The 18774-nt window shown below is 42.9% G+C and overlaps 2 protein-coding genes across 4 annotated transcripts; both read left to right on the plus strand.

The window, feature by feature from the left end:
• Positions 1–80: 80 nt before the first annotated feature.
• On the plus strand, positions 81–6990 carry METTL17 (methyltransferase like 17). 2 transcript variants are annotated; one of them, XM_005560722.4, is made up of 14 exons: positions 81–178; positions 331–484; positions 565–699; positions 2220–2301; positions 2628–2709; positions 3203–3276; positions 3920–4014; positions 4500–4570; positions 4751–4858; positions 5117–5185; positions 5850–5900; positions 6158–6250; positions 6486–6670; positions 6745–6990. In XM_005560722.4, exons 1-14 carry the CDS (start codon positions 104–106, stop codon positions 6848–6850), a joined length of 1380 nt encoding a protein of 459 aa, XP_005560779.2. In that variant the 5' UTR covers positions 81–103; the 3' UTR covers positions 6851–6990. The 2 variants fall into 2 exon arrangements, with proteins under 2 accessions (XP_005560779.2, XP_073852980.1); XM_073996879.1 differs by lacking the exons at positions 81–178; positions 331–484; positions 2220–2301; positions 2628–2709 and having other exon boundaries at positions 563–699.
• A 2186-nt stretch (positions 6991–9176) lies between these two features.
• SLC39A2 (solute carrier family 39 member 2) lies at positions 9177–11805 on the plus strand. 2 transcript variants are annotated; one of them, XM_045396094.3, is made up of 4 exons: positions 9177–9499; positions 9679–9809; positions 10052–10102; positions 10882–11805. In XM_045396094.3, the coding sequence occupies exons 1-4, from the start codon at positions 9385–9387 to the stop codon at positions 11512–11514; spliced, it is 930 nt and encodes a 309-aa protein (XP_045252029.2). In that variant the 5' UTR covers positions 9177–9384; the 3' UTR covers positions 11515–11805. The 2 variants fall into 2 exon arrangements, with proteins under 2 accessions (XP_045252029.2, XP_005560778.2); XM_005560721.5 differs by having other exon boundaries at positions 10057–10102.
• Positions 11806–18774: the final 6969 nt, after the last annotated feature.

The following is an 18774-nucleotide window of genomic DNA, read 5'->3' on the forward strand; positions in this document are numbered from 1 at the left end:
GGCTGAAACTGTCGGGGGACGTTCTGCGAAGGCGGCTCCTTGCGGCGTTGTGACTGAGGGTCACAGGAACCTACATTTCCGTTTCCGGTTCGCCTCCGGAGCCATGGCGGGGGCACTGAAGTCTCTACTGATATTAGGAAGATGGTGCCCCGGCCTTGGAGTAGCTCCCCAGGCCCGGGTGAGTACCTACATTGCCGGCTCACGGAGAGACTCTGGATCTGCAGAGACATCTCCGCGCGGAGGAGGAGCGCTTCTGGCAGCCCCCGCCCTAGCGAGCGCCAGCAACTTTCCTTTCTGCCAGAAAATCAACCTTTCTTTCTCTGCCTGCAGTCGCTCGCCGCAGTAGTACCTGGAGTGACACAGATAGATAACAAGTCCGATTTCCTGCAGAAGAGGCCTCATCGCCAGCACCCTGGCATCCTAAACCTACCGCACGTGCGGCTGCCACAGGCACTGGCTAACGGTGCCCAGTTACTGCTACTTGGTGAGTAACGGCTGGAAAGGGAGAAGAAACGGGACTGGACCTGCATGCAAGTGATTCCGCTTTTCATCTTTGGCCCATAGAGAATGCTGGGCCCACTATGGAGAATCAGGTGCAAACACTGACCAGTTATCTCTGGAGCAGACATTTGCCTGTGGAGCCAGAGGAGTTGCAAAGACGGGCTAGGCATTTTGAGAAGAAATTTCTGGAAAACCCAGGTAGGACTTAATAATTAAAAAGTAGGCCAGATTGAAATGTCGGTTAGAAATGAAGAGTAAGAAATAATTTTACAGTCTCTCGAACAGGTACTGAAGTCTCTTATTTGACTTTCTAACCAGAGCAGCAGTTGTAACAATGATGCCTTATTAAAAGAAGGTAGATTATTCTAGAGATTGCTTAGGTAAAGGTTAGAATGTCCCAGTATACTGTTTTTTGTTTGTTTTGTTTTTTGTTTTTGCTTTGAGACAGAGTCTTGCTCTGTCGCCCAGGCTGAAGTGCAATGGCTCGATCTCGGCTCACTGCAACCCCCACCTCCCGGGTTTAAGTGATTCTCCTGCCTCAGCCTCTTCACTAGCTGGGATTACAGGCGTGCACCACCACACCCGGCTAACTTTTGTATTTTTAGTAGAGACAGGGTATCGTCATGGTGGCCAGGCTAGTCTCGAACTCCTGACCTCAGGTGATCCACCCACCTCGGCCTCCCAAAGTGCTGGGATTACAGGCGTGAACCAACGTGCCTGGCCACCAATATACTGTTAAAATCTAGATACTTGTTTTTTTCCTGCAAGTCCACTGGATTAGGACCTTCTAAGTTTTTATTCAGGTAAAATAAAGTCCCTGGATGACCTCTACCCAGTACTGAAATCCTCTTCTGGGATAAGAGGATAAATATAATTCATCAAGTTAGTTTCATGATTGTGAGCTCCTTAACATTACCATTTATTCATCTTGCATTCCCTGCACACCTTACAGTACCTGGCTCATAGTAGGTGATCAGTAGATACTTGCTCAATAGTACTGAACTGAACAGTCATGAGACCTAGATTTTCAAATTTCTTTCCTCTCCATAGGAAAAGTGGAGATCATCAAAACCTTAAATTTTGGAGAAGTGAAGAAATCCAAAAAATAGTGCCCTTTAATTTTTTTTTTTTTTTTTTTTGAGACAGTCTTGCTCTGTTGCCCAGGCTATATAGTGCAGTGGCACGATCTCAGCTCAACACAACCTCTGCCTCCTGGTTTCAAGTGATTCTCCTGCTTCAGCTTCCTAAATAGCTGGGACTACAGGTGCACGCCACCATGCCTGGCTAATTTTTGTATTTTTAGTAGAGAGAGGGTTTCACCATGTTGGTCAGGCTGTTCTGTTCTTGAACTCCTGACCTTGTGATCCACCTGCCTCAGCCTCCCAAAGTGCTGGGCTTACAGGTGTGAGCCACCACGCCCAGCTTACCCTTTAAATTTTTATCACACTTTCCTTTAATGCAAAACAAACCTGTGGAACAGGATTGATTAAGCTGAATAAATCATTCTTAGAAGCAAAATGCTATTTGAAACAATCTGTTAGTGGTAGTAGTTACTGTTAATTCTTGCCTGAAACTTTTCTCTAGGTTTGTTGTCTCTCTTGAGCTTTAAGACTTTCTTAGGTGGAGTCAGGGAGGACTGGGTGGGCAGTATATTCTGATATTGGATCTGAGCCCTGTTCTCCCTAGGTCCTGACTTCCAGTCCTTGTTCTCACCACAGACTTATGTCAGACAGAGGAGAAACTTCGTGGAGCAGTGCTACATGCACTACGTAAAACTACCTACCATTGGCAGGAGCTGAGGTAAGGGGGCCTAGAAGAGGTGCACAAGAAAGAAAAGGCAGAGAGAGTTGGGGGAGTACAATTACACAATCAATTTAGTATTTTTTTTTACATCACCTGACCTTAAAAGGATCAATTTAGTATTTGAAAAAGTTAAAGTTCAAAGTTTCGAACCCTGAAGTTTGAAAATTTAGTGTTTGTAAGGTTCCCCAGGACCCTTTTGTATTGGGGAGTGAAAGGCCTGAGCTGGAAGAGCCTTTTCCAAGATGTCATTTTCTAAATCTAGAAGGTAACTATGGGATTAAGGTTATTTACTAGTATGTATGACTCTCTGATTTTAATGGCAGCTACACTGAGGGACTGAGCCTGGTGTATATGGCAGCAAGACTGGATGGTGGCTTTGCAGCAGTCTCCAGAGCATTCCATGAGGTGAAAGTCCCTTAACTTCCAACCTGAACTTTTTGACCATCAGTTCCCTATTCATAAAGTAGTTTTCTAGGATGGGGATTCTTGGGACATTGCATATGCATTTTTTTTTAAAGAGGATCTCCGCTGGGCATGGTGGGCTCCTGCCTGCAGTCACAGCTGTTTGGGAGGCTGAGGCAGGAGGATTGTTTGAGCCAGTTTGAGGCTGCAGTGAGCTGTGATCTCCACTGTACTCCAGCCTGGTGACAGAGTGAGACCTCATCTCTTAAAAAAATACAAAATAAAGAAGTTCTCTTTATCCTGTGAAAGCTTTCTGTGACCCAAGAAAGGTTTAGAATCACTGTTTTAAGAGATTCTTATCCCATAAGGTATTTATATTGAATCTCAAAAAGCATTCACATCTCACATCCTCTGTGATAGGCTCCTAATTCATATTTATCAAGGTCCTAAATAAGTATCTAATTACTCTGCTGTGGGATGTTGTATATTTCTTCAGATCCGGGCTCGAAATCCAGCATTTCAGCCACAAACTTTGATGGACTTTGGCTCGGGTACTGGTTCTGTCACCTGGTGAGTAACTTTTTTCAGCCCTGTCTTGGTCAATTTTAGCTCTAGAAAGCCATACTTACACCACTCAAAAATTAAGAGACTGGAAAACCAGAGGGAGAATAGGCAAGTTGGGAATCTATAATGTTTCTTCCATCAGATTGGGCAAGGCAGAAGAAGGTATATGGATTGGGGCCAGAACTTAAAGAAATGTCAAGTGAAAAAAAGGCGCATGTTTAGAAAAATTAAAAAGAAAAGGAATTATCAATCAAAGTTTTTTTGCCTACAAATAGTATTTTGAGTCTACCTTTATTTTTCTCTTTTTGGAGATGGTGTCTCGCTCTGTCACCCAGGCTGGAGTGCAGTGACACGATCTCGGCTCACTGCAGCCTCCACTCCCGGGTTCAAGTGATTCTCCTGCCTCCGCCTCCCAAAGTGCTGGGATTACAAGCATGAGCCCCTGCACCCAGCTGAGTCTACCTTTTTTTAAAAACAATTGTAAATAAAACAAGAAAATAACACTATTAGTTATTTTATTACTAACTAGACAACTATTTTAACATAACACTCTCTTTTCCCAGGGGTGGGGTTGGGTGTAAATGGGTCTCTTGTAGAGATGACTCTTGGTCATGGGAATTGGTGATTTATAATAATTTTGCCATCTTAGGGCTGCTAACAGTATTTGGGGCCAGAGCCTACGTGAATATATGTGTGTGGACAAATCAACTGCCATGCTGGCTTTGGCAGAAAAACTACTGAAAGGTGAGTACAAGAGCATTTCCAAAGTTGAGGGAGTTCAGAAAGCAAAGGGGTACTAGTAAAAGTGTTTTACTGGGAAGTAGAGAAGAGGGTAAAAATTAAGATGAATCTGGTTTACTTTTAAAGTTATGGTCAAGCAAAGGGCGGTATTAGAGGTTTCTGCTGGACTGAGGATGGGTTGGGTAAGATTCAAAGGACAAGAGGCCTAATATTCTCCCTGCCGTTTTTTTTTTTTGTTTTGTTTTTTGTTTGTTTTTAATTAGAACCTGTTACCCAGGCTGGTCTCAAACTCCTGGCCTCAAGCCATCCTCCCACTTCATCCTCTGGGGTAGCTGGGATTACAGGCATGCACCACCATATCTGGCTCATCCCTGCCCTTTTTGATAGACACTTTCCCTATTCTTGGGGCCATGTTTCTTATCTGGATATCTCTTCAGTTTATACCTAACTTCCTACACACTCAAAGTTGCCTCTTCTTTTCTCCACAGGTGGTTCAGAATCTGGGGAGCCTTATATTCCAGGTGTCTTTTTCAGACAGTTTCTACCTGTATCACCCAAGGCAAGTGGCAGTGTTTAGAATATTCTAAATGTGGAATGTGGCAGATGGAAAACTATGGCTTGAGCTTTGCAGCCCAGCACTGAGTGTCAGAAGATAAAAGAAATTTATCAGCTAGGACTTTATTATATTCTTGGGATGCAGAGATGTTGAGTGTGTCATGTTCTTTGTCTTGGTCCTCAGGTGCAGTTTGATGTAGTAGTATCAGCCTTTTCCTTAAGTGAACTGCCCAGCAGGGCTGACCGCACTGAGGTGGTTCAAACCTTATGGCGTAAGACAGGTCATTTCCTGGTGAGTTAAAATTCCTTGTTCTCCTTAAGTCTTAAAGCAGCTTCATGGATTTCATGCCTTTGCTTCTCTCGTTGTCTTCATTCTTCACCATTTTTCTCCTTTATGGGTTTCTTTATCCCTCTTTGAGGGTCTCCATCCTGATATATAATGCGTATTTCTTTTTAGGACCCCTTTTCCATCTATAATGCTTTTACAGAGCTACTGACATTTACACTTTCATGTAATTTAAGTCTTCATATTTTTCCCTTTTGTGAATAGGTACTGGTGGAGAATGGAACAAAAGCTGGGCACAGACTTCTCATGGAAGCCAGGGATCTGGTCCTTAAGGTAAGGCTTCTTCCCTCACTCCCCCACGCATATGTCACTAATTACTGTTATTCTTTTGAAAACTAAAGAGACTGTCATATATTGACAAGGGTGACTCTCAGGAAACTGGGCATATAAAGTCATTATGAATCAGAGCAGTGGTTGGCAAATGAGAGCCTGTGGATCAAATCCGACCTGCCACCTGTTTTTATATAAGCCATGCTTATTTGTGCCTCTGTTGTCTGTGACTGCTTTCACACTACAAACAGCAGAGTTGAGTAGTTGGGACAGAGATAGATTTTGCCTACTGTCTGGCCTTTTAAAAGAAAGTTTGCGGACTCCTAATCTAGGGCATTGCTGAGCTGAGAACCTTGTCACTGGGGGAGAGTATGAGCCAGTGTATAATCATAAATTTCATTGTCCTGGAGTGGGATTTTTTTGAGAGTGGAGGTTGCTGACAAGGGAGAGCACTGTACTTTGTGCCAAGTTCTTGCCTTTCTCCTGCAGCAAAGAGAAAGTTCTTTGTTTGGAGTATTAAAGATGCAGCCAGCTTAACTCAAAGGACGTAGTTAATCGTTATTAGAATTGAATGTTAAAGGAGTCCTCAGTTTACTGACTGCAGAGATTGAGTTATGAAAATAGACACCTGGCCCAGCTTTATTTCTTTTATTTCCTTTGATTTCAGGGAAAAGAGAAGTCACCTTTGGACCCTCGACCTAGTTTTGTCTTTGCCCCGGTAAGTATTACTTCTACCTGTCCCACCACACAGATCTGAACTCAGGTGTGGCCAGAAAAAGTAAGATGGTAAAGCTAAGCCACTCTCCACTACTTTGTGTTCCTATCCAGTTCCTACCTAATGATTCTCCTGGCTCTTCCTACCCACTGTTCCTGTCCTCCATTCTCCCTGGCCCCTTTTGACTCTATTATTCTTAGTTTTTAAGTTTTGTGATTGATGGCTCTTTTGTCTTACCTCACTTTTTTATGTGTTCACAGTGTCCCCATGAACTCCCTTGTCCCCAGTTGACAACCTCTAGGCCACTGGCGTGTAGCTTCTCACAGGCGTACCATCCCATCCCCTTCCGCTGGGTAGGTACCTGGGGATATTGCAGCAGGAAGCAAACATCTTGGAAAAAACAGGAAGAAAAAGAGTCAGAGTTAGGAGGCATTGGATAATTCACAGAATAGCCTAGAGACTTTAGGGCCTACATGTATATGATTTACACATTGTAAAAAAGGACTGCAGGAATGGGGAAGAAGGGGCTTGACAAACTTTTTTCCCATATGTTTTTCTTCTAAACAGTCTCTATGTTCCTTATCTTAGAACAAGAAACCAAAGGAAGAAAAGTTCTCTATGGTGATCCTTGCTCGGGGGTCTCCAGAGGAGGCTAATCGCTGGCCCCGTATCACTCAGCCTGTCCTTAGACGACCTCGCCATGTGCATTGTCACTTGTGCTGTCCAGATGGGCATATGCAGCATGCTGTGATCACAGCCCGCCGGCATGGCAGGTATAGGGGGTGTGACCAAAATTAGTGGGATGTGGCAAGAACCTGCAGCCCACATTAACGTCTCATTTCCATAGGGATTTGTATCGTTGTGCCCGTGTCAGCTCCTGGGGAGATCTTTTACCTGTGCTTACTCCGTCTGCGTTTCCTCCATCCACTGCTCAAGATCCCTCTGAGAGTTGACAAGGATGTCTAACAAGTATTTTCTTCTATCATGCCTGCCAGGGCTGACACTACCTGGTATCCAGGAGGGGACTGCTGGTATCCCCATATGTCTGTGTTTGTTTGAGATTTTTAATAATAAATAATAAATTTTTAAAGAATGGAAGTGGATTTTGTGATTCTTAAAAAGTGTAGAAGCTGGGCACAGTGGCATGTGCCTGCATTTCCAGTCACTCAGGAAGCTGAGGCAAGAGGATCATTTGAGCCCAGGTGTTAAGGCTGCAGTGAGCTGTGATTGTACCACTGCACTCCAGCCTAGGTGACAGAGCAAGATCTCCTCTCTTTAAAAAAAAAAAAAAAAAAAGTAAAAGGTATAGTTAATTATCCTGGTCTATCCTGTAATGAAGAGCTTCCTCAGATTTTTGATGCCAAGCTTCCCACACAAATCTCAAGCTCGCCTTCTCCTATTGTGGCAGTTCAGATCTCCATAAGCTCTTCGCTGTAATGATGAATGTGTAAGCTGATCATTAAAGCAGAAGTAGAAAAACCAGATTTCTATAAGCCCTTTGCTATAATGATGAATGTACAAGTTAAACATAAAAGCAGAAGCAAGAAAAATGTATAATGAATTGGGGGAACCTGGTGCCTGAGTATGAAGGCTGGAATACAAAAAAAAGCAAGCCCCTTAAAGCCCCACCTGTACTTTCTCTACCTCAGATCTAGTTGAGTGATAAAGCATTCCTGCACATACAACCCATACCAGGACCAACTTAAGATTAAGAAATATCTGCAAGTACTCACTATGGTGGGATCAGCTGCAAAGCGAAATGAACTGCCCCATGCTCATGTTGATGGTTTTCTAGATACTGCCAACATGTTTGCTCTTTCCGATGCTGATGAATTTCAAACGCGAACAGACACCCTTGATGTGGGTTTGCTAAGAACATAGAAGAATAGGAAGAAAAGTTGCCAGGTTCAGACATCCCAGGGAAAAAGAAGCATAAACAGCTTTAGCATTCAATGACTGATGATAATGCTGCAATAATGGGAATGGTTTTATTTCTAAATCAAATCATTTATTGCTTTGTTTCTAAAACAAAAACAAAAACTTTTATCTGCAGACCCCTAGTTTAGATTAATTAGGAAACATTCCCGCAGGTAGTCACAGAGCTTGAATTGTATGTAAAAGCTAAAGAAAAACTTGTAACTTTGAGTTAGTCTGGTGTGCTACTCCGACCTCCCTGTAATCAGTTGCAGAAATAAACTCCCTTCTTTCCCAGTCTGTCCGTATCTCATTATTGGATCACAAGAACAAGCAGCGGGACCAGTAACACTGTAAAAATCATCCAGTAACACTACAAGAATACTGCTTCTACCAGAGGCCAGGACTTCCCTAGGAAGGTAATCTGGAGTAGCTAGGAAAGCTGCCTCCAGAGCTCTGAGAACTGGCTCAGCAGGTCTCAGGGTTGTTATGTGGGCCACCTGAATAGAGGAATCAGCAGCTGCCTGGCCTCTTTCACTACCGCCTTCCCTTCTGTCTTTCCCAGGGTCCCTCAACTACCCTAGAGTATGTGTGGGAAATGCCCCATACATTTCCATCAAGAGTGATTCCCATCAGAACTGAATCTTCTACCCCCACCCCTCTATATCCAGGTAGAATCCTCCCGTTTATTCAGTTAATTTCTGTTTTCCCCTAGGCCTTGCTGTTTCAGGGCTAGAGCAGCTTGTTGTCTTAAAACTGAAATGTCTTTTTTTCCAGTTCTTACCAGGAAACAGGCACAGTCAGAAGTTGTAACAGTATAAATGTAATACCAGAAATCTCAACTCATTCCTCTCAACACTGGTCCCAATCAAAAGAGAAAGAAAAAAAACAAATCAACTTACCACTAGACATTTCCATGCCTGCAGCTATTTTTCTGGGGTTACAGGAAAGGGTAGTTCCCTCATGTACTAGTTCCCACAGAGTAGCACCAGCACCACCTCTCAGCCCCACCTCTTTACCTCCAGGTGGCCCCAAATCTCCTCTGAAAGCGAGTGGTTCAAGTATCAGCATTGCAACCTGTAAGACTTGGGATGGGGTGGAGAGGGTATGGAAGGCTTAGATCAAATGTCCAGAGTGAGACAGGACCAGATTGTCCCCAGTACAAAATAGCTGGGAAGCAGCTACCATAGACTTTCCTATTTTGGATTAGAGCAACCCCAAGCACATGAACTAAGACTCTCCATAGCTCTTGGATTAGTCATGCCATTGAAGAGGAGGAGAAGACGCCACTGGGCTGTGCCTGGCAGGAGTCTGGAGTTTCTGGTTTCCAAGCTCAGGAAGGCGTGAACCAGGGGAGGGGCCTCCATGCAGCAGGAGGGCTAGAAGCTGGAGCAGGATCTGTCAGCTCTGCAATGCTGCACAAGCAGAAGCAACACAGAAAGAAGATACCAACAGCCTCCTGAAACTCACGAGAGTGGACACTCCAGTGTTGACCACCTAAGATACCACGCCTGCTCCAAAGATTGCAGCTCCCTTGTCATTCTGACTTCTGGACTTACCCTACACCCCCGAGATGGAGCAACTACTAGGAATAAAACTTGGCTGCCTGTTTGCCCTGTTGGCTCTCACTCTGGGCTGTGGCCTTACTCCCATCTGCTTCAAATGGTTCCAGATTGATGCAGCCAGAGGTATAGCCCTATCCCATCTTTGTTCCATAGCCTGAGTCTCACCTCAACCCTGTCCTGACACCTCGCTCTGATTCTCTCACCACCCCCAACCTTGGGATATTGAGTGCTACCTGCTGCTCTTTACTCACCTTTGTCTGTCTCCTCAGTGCCAAGTGGGTTTAACTTCTGCTTTTTATTAGGTCATCACCGGCGAGTCCTCAGACTCCTGGGCTGTATTTCTGCTGGTGTTTTCCTGGGAGCAGGGTTCATGCATATGACTGCTGAAGCCCTGGAGGAAATTGAATCACAGATTCAGAAGTTCGTGGTGCAGGTGAGAGCAGAGATTTCAAGCCGCAGGTCTATGAGGCCAAAAGGATAAACAGGACAAAGGAAAGAGAGTGGGAAAGTGACGGAGCCAAGGACATGGGTGGAACAACAGGGAAAATGACAGCTCTTGTGTGGGATGGTGAAAGCAAGTCAGATTAGGCTTTAAGGAAAACAGAATTGCGGAAGGGACAGGACAGGAAGCTGCGCTGCTCCATCCCACTTCAATTTCTGCTGCTTTCTCCTTAGAACAGATCAACAAGTGAGAGAAATTCTTCTGGTGATGCTGATTCGCCTCATGTAAGTACCTCCCACCATCCCCTATCTGGGGGGTGAGGAAAACCAGAGAGGCCTTTCATACCCAGACCCTTTTGAGAGGAATGCATGAGGAGTACCAAGAATCCCTTCTGCTCCCTAGCTCAGACATTGTAGAGGAAAAGAGGAGCAGACCCAATCCTTTTGAGTTTATAGATGCCCAGGGAAAGCTCTTGTTTTACTCTTTCATTCTTTCCCTGGATCCTCTGATATACCTCACATCATTTTCCCGTATTTTTAACTCTTTTGAGATTGTGTCCCTTAGTCCTTCTGGCAGTCTTTTGTTGCTGTTGTTTTTCGTTTGTTTGTTGAGATGAAATCTCTCTGTCACCCAGACTGGAGTGCAGTAACACAATCTCAGCTCACTGCGACATCCACCTTCTGAGTTCTAGTGATTCTCCTGCCTCAGCCTCCTGAGTAGCTGGGATTACAGGCACGTGCCACCACGCCTGGCTAGTTTTTGTATTTTCAGTAGAAACGGAGTTTCATCATGTTGGCCAGGCTGGTCTCAATCTCCTGACCACAAGTGATCCGCCCACCTCAGTCTCCCAAAGTGCTAGGATTACAGGTGTGAGCCACTGTGTCCAGCCCACTCTGGCATTCTTGTTGTTACACGTCCATGTCTACTCTTGGCTTCATTCCCCTACCCTTTTTTGTGTTCTGTTACCACATTTTCTCATTCTCTTCAATCTCCCAATTCCATGTCCATCCAATGCATTGCCTACCCTTTCTTTTCATCTCACAGTCCTTCTTTTTGTTTCTAGATGGAGTATCCTTATGGAGAGCTCATCATCTCCCTGGGCTTCTTTTTTATCTTCTTTTTGGAGTCGCTGGCATTGCAGTGCTGTCCTGGGGCTGCTAGAGGATCAACAGTGCAGGAGGAAGAATGGGGTGGGGCTCATATCTTCGAACTCCACAGCCATGGACATTTACCCTCACCCTCAAAGAGTCCCCTCCGAGCCCTTGTCCTCTTGCTCTCACTCTCCTTTCATTCAGTGTTTGAAGGGCTAGCTGTGGGGCTGCAGCCGACAGTAGCAGCTACCGTGCAGCTCTGCCTTGCTGTCCTGGCTCATAAGGGGCTTGTGGTGTTTGGTGTAGGAATGCGGCTAGTGCAGTTAGGTACCAGGTCACGATGGGCAGTGTTCTCCATACTATTATTAGCTCTCATGTCCCCCCTGGGCCTAGCCGTGGGGCTGGCTGTGACTGAAAGGGACTCTGAAGGAGGGCGGGGCTTAGCCCAGGCTGTGTTAGAGGGTGTGGCAGCTGGCACCTTCCTGTATGTCACCTTCCTAGAAATTCTTCCACGGGAGCTAGCTAGTCCTGAGGCCCCTCTAGCTAAGTGGAGCTGTGTAGCCGCTGGTTTTGCCTTCATGGCCTTTATTGCCTTATGGGCCTGAGAGATTCCTAGCTTTTCTGATGGACCTATTTAGGATGACCTCTCTATCCCCAAGGAGACCTCCCAAATGGCTTTGGCCCTCAGACATTTCTTTACTGAGACTAAATAGCATTCAATAGGACTGGACTGGACCCCAGGTTTCCTTTACATGAGATCCCATTTCTCACCCAGGACTGAGAAAAAGATATTTAGGTTGAGCAGCTATTAATTGGAGAATTGGTACAGAGATGCTCCAGATTTTATTATTGTCCCATTTATGCTACTGTGTGTAATAAAATGCCCATTTTACCCTCCTTCAGCCATTCTGGATTTTATTTCTCCTGGTTGCCTAGAAGCTATCTGGCACAGGAAGTGGTGGAATAGGGAATGGGAAGGATAAGTGTTGAATGCAGTATTTTATTCTGGAATTACGGCCCCTAGCCATTCTGTCAGTTGCCAGCCACACCCCCAGACATGGGCTAAAATTCCAACACCCCCCTCCCACCTTATCCACTGTAGTTGAGAAAATGAGCCAGTTCCCAGCGTTTAAAAGGAAAGCAAGTTAGAAACCAAAATGATGTGGATCAATTATGTTCCTACATTTACCATAACCACCCCATTCCCAGTACCTATTATCAGCCACCCATAACATGTCCAGGCTAAATGGAGATCAGGCAGAATGGAGCCTATCTCCATTAGGTTCCCATTTTTTCACACTGAGCCCTGTGTGGCCTCAGGGACACTACTGCTCTTCTTTGAGCTTTTATATCCTTCCAGCTGCCTTGTGTTGAGGTATTAAAAAGCAGTGTGCTTGAAGAGGGAGAAAGGTGCCAGATATTAAAATAAATGCCTGGAGTGATTACTTGGCTCTTGCAGGACTTACTGGCTTTCCTTCTGCCTGCCTTACCAATTCCCTTTCCATCTAAGTAACCCCTACAATGTGTTGCTTCTCTTAAAAACTGCTGAGGACAAATACGAAAGCAGGTTAGCTGGAATTGGTAGGAACAGGATGGCTATTGCATAGCTCCCAACTCATGAGATGGAGGAATATCTCAAACTTAGTGGAGAAATGGGGAAAGAGGAAGTGTGCCCTGTGAGTTCAATTACCCTCACAAGTTGGCCCTTTCTGGTATTTTCAGCATGGAAGCCCAAATAGCCTTAACATGGACATTCATTCTTCTTCTCAGTCTCTGTCTCCTTTCGATCCTGTTCCCCTTCCTACAAAGTGAGAAATACAAGCCTCCTCACAAGCCCAGTTTACACACCCATAGGTCAGTGAGAAGGCAAGCCTCAGACAAAAATGATTGATAGATAGATAGATGATAGATACGTCTAACACAGGAAATCATTTCCCTAGAGCACCATAGTATTGTGTTTTCCATTTAGTATTAAATGCAGTAACATGTAATACACTCAGAACAGTTGTCCAGTGTGTAGTAGTTTCTACTGTAATAGTTTCTACATTGAACAACGGCTATGTGCCAGGTACTGTTGTGGCAGGCCAGGTTTCACAAACACAGGCCTCCATCACATTTTTATCTCACAGCCCTTCTTTTTATTTCTAGATAGAGTATCCCTGTCACCTGCTTGTTTCCAGTCAAGCAAAACAAGGGGCTTATCTCCCTCACAGATCAGCATATGAGATCTACTTCAGATATGTTTGTCTGTCAGACTCATAAACACAACAAGATACGCCAGCTGCAGTGGAAGAGAAGCCCTGTTTCAGTTCGTGGATTACAGACTGCAACTGGTTAAGTTAAATATTAAAAGCTAAAAAAATCCAGTGCCTATACAAAGGTCATAATGTAACAAAAGCCCACCAAGAGTTTTGATTAGACCTTTCCTGGCAAAACTTAAAGCGTGACAAAATAACAAAGGAATTCTTAAGAGGACCCATTTAGGATTAAACAAGTTTTATTGGGGGTCTGAAGAAATTCCCCAGGCCTCCACAAACAAGTTTACTGGGCATATGAAGGAACTCCCCAAACCTCCGTGATTTAGCAGGAGACAAGATAAGGGTAACCACCCCAGCACTTAGACCCATTTAGATGAAGTAAGCTTACTGAGACTCCAGGAGTAGGTCTTCTGGGTTCAGACCTTAGTTATAGATCAAAATAAGTTAATCACTTATGTCTTTAGATGAATGCACGCCACTTACATGTAGACATGTAGCTTAGAAGGTATATAAGCTCTGAAAAACTTTGTAATTTTGAGTTGGTCTGGCGATAATTTCCAGGCCTTCTCCCTGTAACCGATTACAGAAATAAAAACTCTCCTCCTCCCCAGTTCATCTGCATCTCATTATTGGGCCATGAGAAATAGCAGCGTGACCCTCTGTTTTGCCTGGAAACAAAATTTGGTGAGCCAGCCAGGAGATAAGGATGGTGCTGCATTCAACGGCTGGCAGCTTGCAACGAGACAGTCTTCAGGAGAATCCCAGCAGCAGTGGGGTGAAGTCTCCCCCGGGGACCCTCCAGAGAGCTGTTTCATGTGCAAATCTGCACATCCCTTTCACTACTGGCGAAGAACGCAGGTCAGGAGCAGACACACTCAAAGGGTGAGTTAACTGGATCATATGCCAGGAGCCTATTGTTTTCCTATCTGGGCTTGTTAAGCCATTTGTCTGGTACCACCAAGGGAAGCAATAGGGCTCGCTCATACACCTGCTTTGCATTTTGGTTGAGATCAGGTTTTGAGTTAGTTAGTTTTGAGTCTGTTTTGCCTGACTGCACTCCCCCTTGTGTTTGTCTGAAATCTTTCTCCACTTGTTTGTGTGTCTGTCTTGTTCCTTTTGATACCATGTAAACTTGAAAGTGGGAAGTATTGGGTCCACTCCTGCTGGGAGGCCTCTGGGAAGGAGAAAGGTTTTTTTTAGATGCTCAATGGTTGAGAGTCAGCTTAATCAAAAGCTACCATCCAAAATGTGTATGTGTATATGCATGTGTGTGCATGTTTGTATTTAAAAGGTCTTCATGTTTTTGTTTATTTCTCACCTAGGATCTTGTTTTTTTTGAGCAAAAGTTTTTTCTTCACAGTTGACTGAATTCTGTTTTCTTCATTAATGGCTATTACAACAGAACCTACTCTGGGGTTTTTAAGAAAAAGTGTAACTTAGATGCTTAGAAATGTCTTTGTCTGGAAAAAAAAATTAAGTGCGCTGTAAAAGCATCAAATGGTCTAGCCTCATAATAATTCTCCCCTTTTGAAAACCCAGGATTCAGTGTGGGCTCTGCCCAAAGCTCAAAGATCCAGTTAAAAAATAGGAAAAAGGAAGGCTTATGAATTTATAAAATGTACTTCTATTGGCATGCCTAATATGTCTATGTATTTATATCTTGTGTACACCATGTTTCACTACTGAAAAATATAAAAGAGTTCTAATTTACTCACTCAAAGAAAAAATAAAAGCACTTACACACTTTAACAGAAAAAAGGAAAGACTAGTCAAGTGCTTTTTCAAGTTTATGTGACTTAAGTAAAATCTTTAATAAATAAACTAGCTTTAAAAATTATTGGTAAAGTAATATTAGAAATGTCTTAAGAGCTGCCAGCATACGTTTTTGTTTGCATTTATTGATCAAGCAATTTCATACTTATCTCTGCCAAATACTATAAAGTGTCAAAATTTGGCATAGAGGCTACAAAACTGTAACTCAGCTCAAAACAGAATGATCTTTGCTTGTGTAGTTTTTAAAAATAAAACATTAATATTGGTTTAATGAAAATAGCTACATCTTGAATTATTTAGTAAAATACCCTAACTTCTTATCTTGTGGCCTTAGGTAGTCTAGTCCACAGACATGAAGAAAGTTTGTTCTGGGAAAGGGCTGTTACCATCTTTGTTTCAAAGCTAAACTATAAACTAAGTTAATAAACAAGAACAGCTTGTAGATTAGAAGCAAAATTGAGTCATTTTCACTGTCTCAGTTATAATTTTGCAATGGCGGTTTCAAAACTTTAAATAATGACTATTGCAGTTTCCATAGATAATCCAGGTAAATGATTAAAATAAATAATTAGATAAATGTAATTGGGTAAATACTTGTAAATAACTTCTCAAAATTTAGAATCTAAAGTTATATCAAACAACAGATATCTCATTATTTGGGTATTTTCCAATAATAATATATTATAGGAAAACATTCTAAAGATTGTGTCTTTTTTAAAGGGTAACTAATTTTTGTCTAATTCAAAGCTTATTTAAAGACTATATACAAAACAAGGTAAAAGAAACCAGGGAGGCCGGGCGCGGTGGCTCAAGCCTGTAATCCCAGCACTTTGGGAGGCCGAGGCGGGTGGATCACGAGGTCAGGAGATCGAGACCATCCTGGCAAACACGGTGAAACCCCGTCTCTACTAAAAAAATACAAAAAACTAGCCGGGTGAGTTGGTGGGCGCCTGTAATCCCAGTTACTCGGGAGGCTGAGGCAGGAGAATGGCGTAAACCCGGGAGGCGGAGCTTGCAGTGAGCTGAGATCCGGCCACTGCACTCCAGCCTGAGCAACAGCGCGAGACTCCGTCTCAAAAAAAAAAAAAAAGAAACCAGGGAATAAGAGAGATATAAAGAAATTTATAAAAATAAATAGAGTTTTAAAGATTATTGGTAAAATAAAACTATCTTCAAAAATGTAAACCTTTGGTCTAAATTATGCAGGTCAAATATTAGGTTTGCAAAATGCTTTAGTCCATAAACTGCTTCTTTGACTTAAAAATTGTTCAATTTATTTTGGAGGGTTAAATTCTAGATAAGGCCTGGGGACATGTGAAATTAGCCTTGCCCCGTAGCTATGCAAAAAGGTATTAAAGAAAAGAGAATTTATATAAGAAAGGATCTTGTATGGTAAATTCTTGTCCTAAAGTAAAATAACTGGTTGTTTAAAGAGAGGGATGTTTAGGACAAGTCAGAAAGTCAAGGCATGTCAGAGATTGTCTGCATAAGTCATGAAAGAATTTTTTTTTTTTTTTTTTTTTTTTTTTTTTTTTTGAGATGGAGTCTTGCTCTGTCGCTCAGGCTGGAGTGCAATGGTGCAGTCTCGGCTCACTGCAACCTCTGTCTCCCAGGTTCAAGCGATTCTCCTGCCCCAGCCTTCCAAGTAACTGGGATTACAGGCACCCACCATCATGCCCAGCTAATGTTTGTATTTTTGTAGAGATGAGGTTTCACCAAGTTGTCCAAGCTGGTCTTGAACTCCTGACCTCAGGTGATCTGGCCACCTTAGCCTCCCAAAGTGCTGGGATTATAGGCATGAGCCACTGTGCCTGGCCTGGGAAAGAATTTATGAAAGGGAATTTATGCAAGAAATATTGTACAATTTAAAGGTGATTAGGCCTCCTAAATGCTTTATAAAATGCTACTATGACTCTTAGCTGTACAACTTGCCTGCTTTACAGCTAGGTAAGGCCTGGGACACATGGATTTAGATGCTGGAATAAGTCAGACCTTATTTGCACTTCTGTCTAGGTCCTAGCCTCCACACCTAGTACACAGCTAAAATCCCAAACTTACCAAGGTTTTCACCAAAAGTAAAGGTTGCTAAGAGTTAACAGTGTAACATGTATTTTAAGACTATAGAAGAAACAGTTTACATACAAGGTGTGTAAGGAAAGTAAAATATACTTTTGGTAAAAGATTATAAGGAGGCATGAGAATGTGGATTTTTGCCTCGATTAAAAGGTTAAAGGATTGTTTTAAGTTGGATACAATAAAGATAAAGGTTTAAGCAAGCTGTGGAAGGTTAATTGTAGAGGAAATTCTGTGTGTAAAATATTGGCTAAAGTTAAAAGGGAATCATCGTTTTTCTGTAAATTGAGCATTGAAATAAAAGCACAATGGGTTTCTCTTAGAGCACTAACTTGCTCTTTAACAAAAATTGTAAAGGGTTATAAAAAGTCTATAAAATCTTACCTTATGGTCAAACATTAAAATTCGGTAAATATGTCTATAAGGATTTATTAAGAATTGGGTTTAACATTCATAGTACACTAATGTAAAGGTGAAGTTTGGCTTATTTGGTATGAAAATTATACAGGAAGCATTGTCAAATATAAAATGGTGTTTGGCTTTCTTTGGGCTATATTTGTGCAAATATGTTACTGGTATGTGTTCCAAAGTTATGGGAGACTCCTATAATTCTGATATATCTTAGTGTATGTTATCAGTAATAATTACAATTGTTTTGTTAAATTATTATTGTGTGCCACAGAGGTAACAGATTTCCTTGTCAGTTGTGTCTCTTTTTTTTTTTTTTTTTTTTTTTTGAGACAGAGTGTCACTCTGTCACCCAGACTGTAGTGCATTGGTGAGATCTTGGCTCACTGAAACTTCTGCCTCCCAGTTTGAAGCAATTCTCCTGCTTCAGCCTCCTGAGTAGCTGGGACTACAGGCCCATGCCACCACACCCAGCTGACTTTTGTATTTTTAGTAGAGACAGGGTTTCACCATGTTGGCCAGGCTGGTCTTGAACTCCTGACCTCAGGTGATCCACCCGCCCTCAGCCTCCCAAAGTGCTGGGATTACAGGCATGAGCCACCGCGGCTAGCCGTCAATTGTATCTTTAACTATGGCTACCCAAAAAATGTTTGTTATCTGTAAACAACGGTTGTATTGTTTTCATACTCTTTTGAAGGTGGTTTTATAATCAGCTATAAAGCTCTAACAAGGCTGGGCATGGTAGCTCATGCCTGTAATCCCAGCACTTTGGGAAGACGAGGACGGTGGATCACCTGAGGTCAGGAGTTCAAGACCAGCCTGGCCAACATGTTGAAACCCCGTCTCTACTAAAAACGCAAAAATTAGCCAGGCATGGTGCATGCCTGTAGTCCCAGCTACTCAGGAGGCTGAGGCAGGAGAATAGCTCAAATCCGGGAGGCAGAGGTTGCAGGGAGCTGAGATCGCACCACTGCACTCCAGCCTGGATGACAGAGTAAGACTCCATCTCAAAAAAAAAAAAAAAAAAAAAAAGCTCTACCAGGTGCTCTTGATTGCCGATTTCTGATAGCTTTTGAGATCGTGACATCAGAATAGAGGGAAAATGTTCAGGGCTTTTGAAAAGCTAAAATGTTCATTAATATCAAGCAGGACAGGAATTAACTGCGTGAACTGAACTAACAGGAGACCGGAATGATCTTGTTGACATTTTGCTTATAATATTGCTAATCCTTAGTTTGCTTTTCAAAGTCAAAGAAACTTTTCTTTTGAGCTACTGACAGCTTTTAAAAATTTAATACTCCCATGAACAAAATTTAGAGCATACTTGTTTCTCTCTACCTGATTTTCTCCAGA

The sequence above is a fragment of the Macaca fascicularis genome, chromosome 7 (assembly GCF_037993035.2).
Source record: "Macaca fascicularis isolate 582-1 chromosome 7, T2T-MFA8v1.1".
In the NCBI taxonomy this organism is placed as follows: domain Eukaryota; kingdom Metazoa; phylum Chordata; class Mammalia; order Primates; family Cercopithecidae; genus Macaca; species Macaca fascicularis.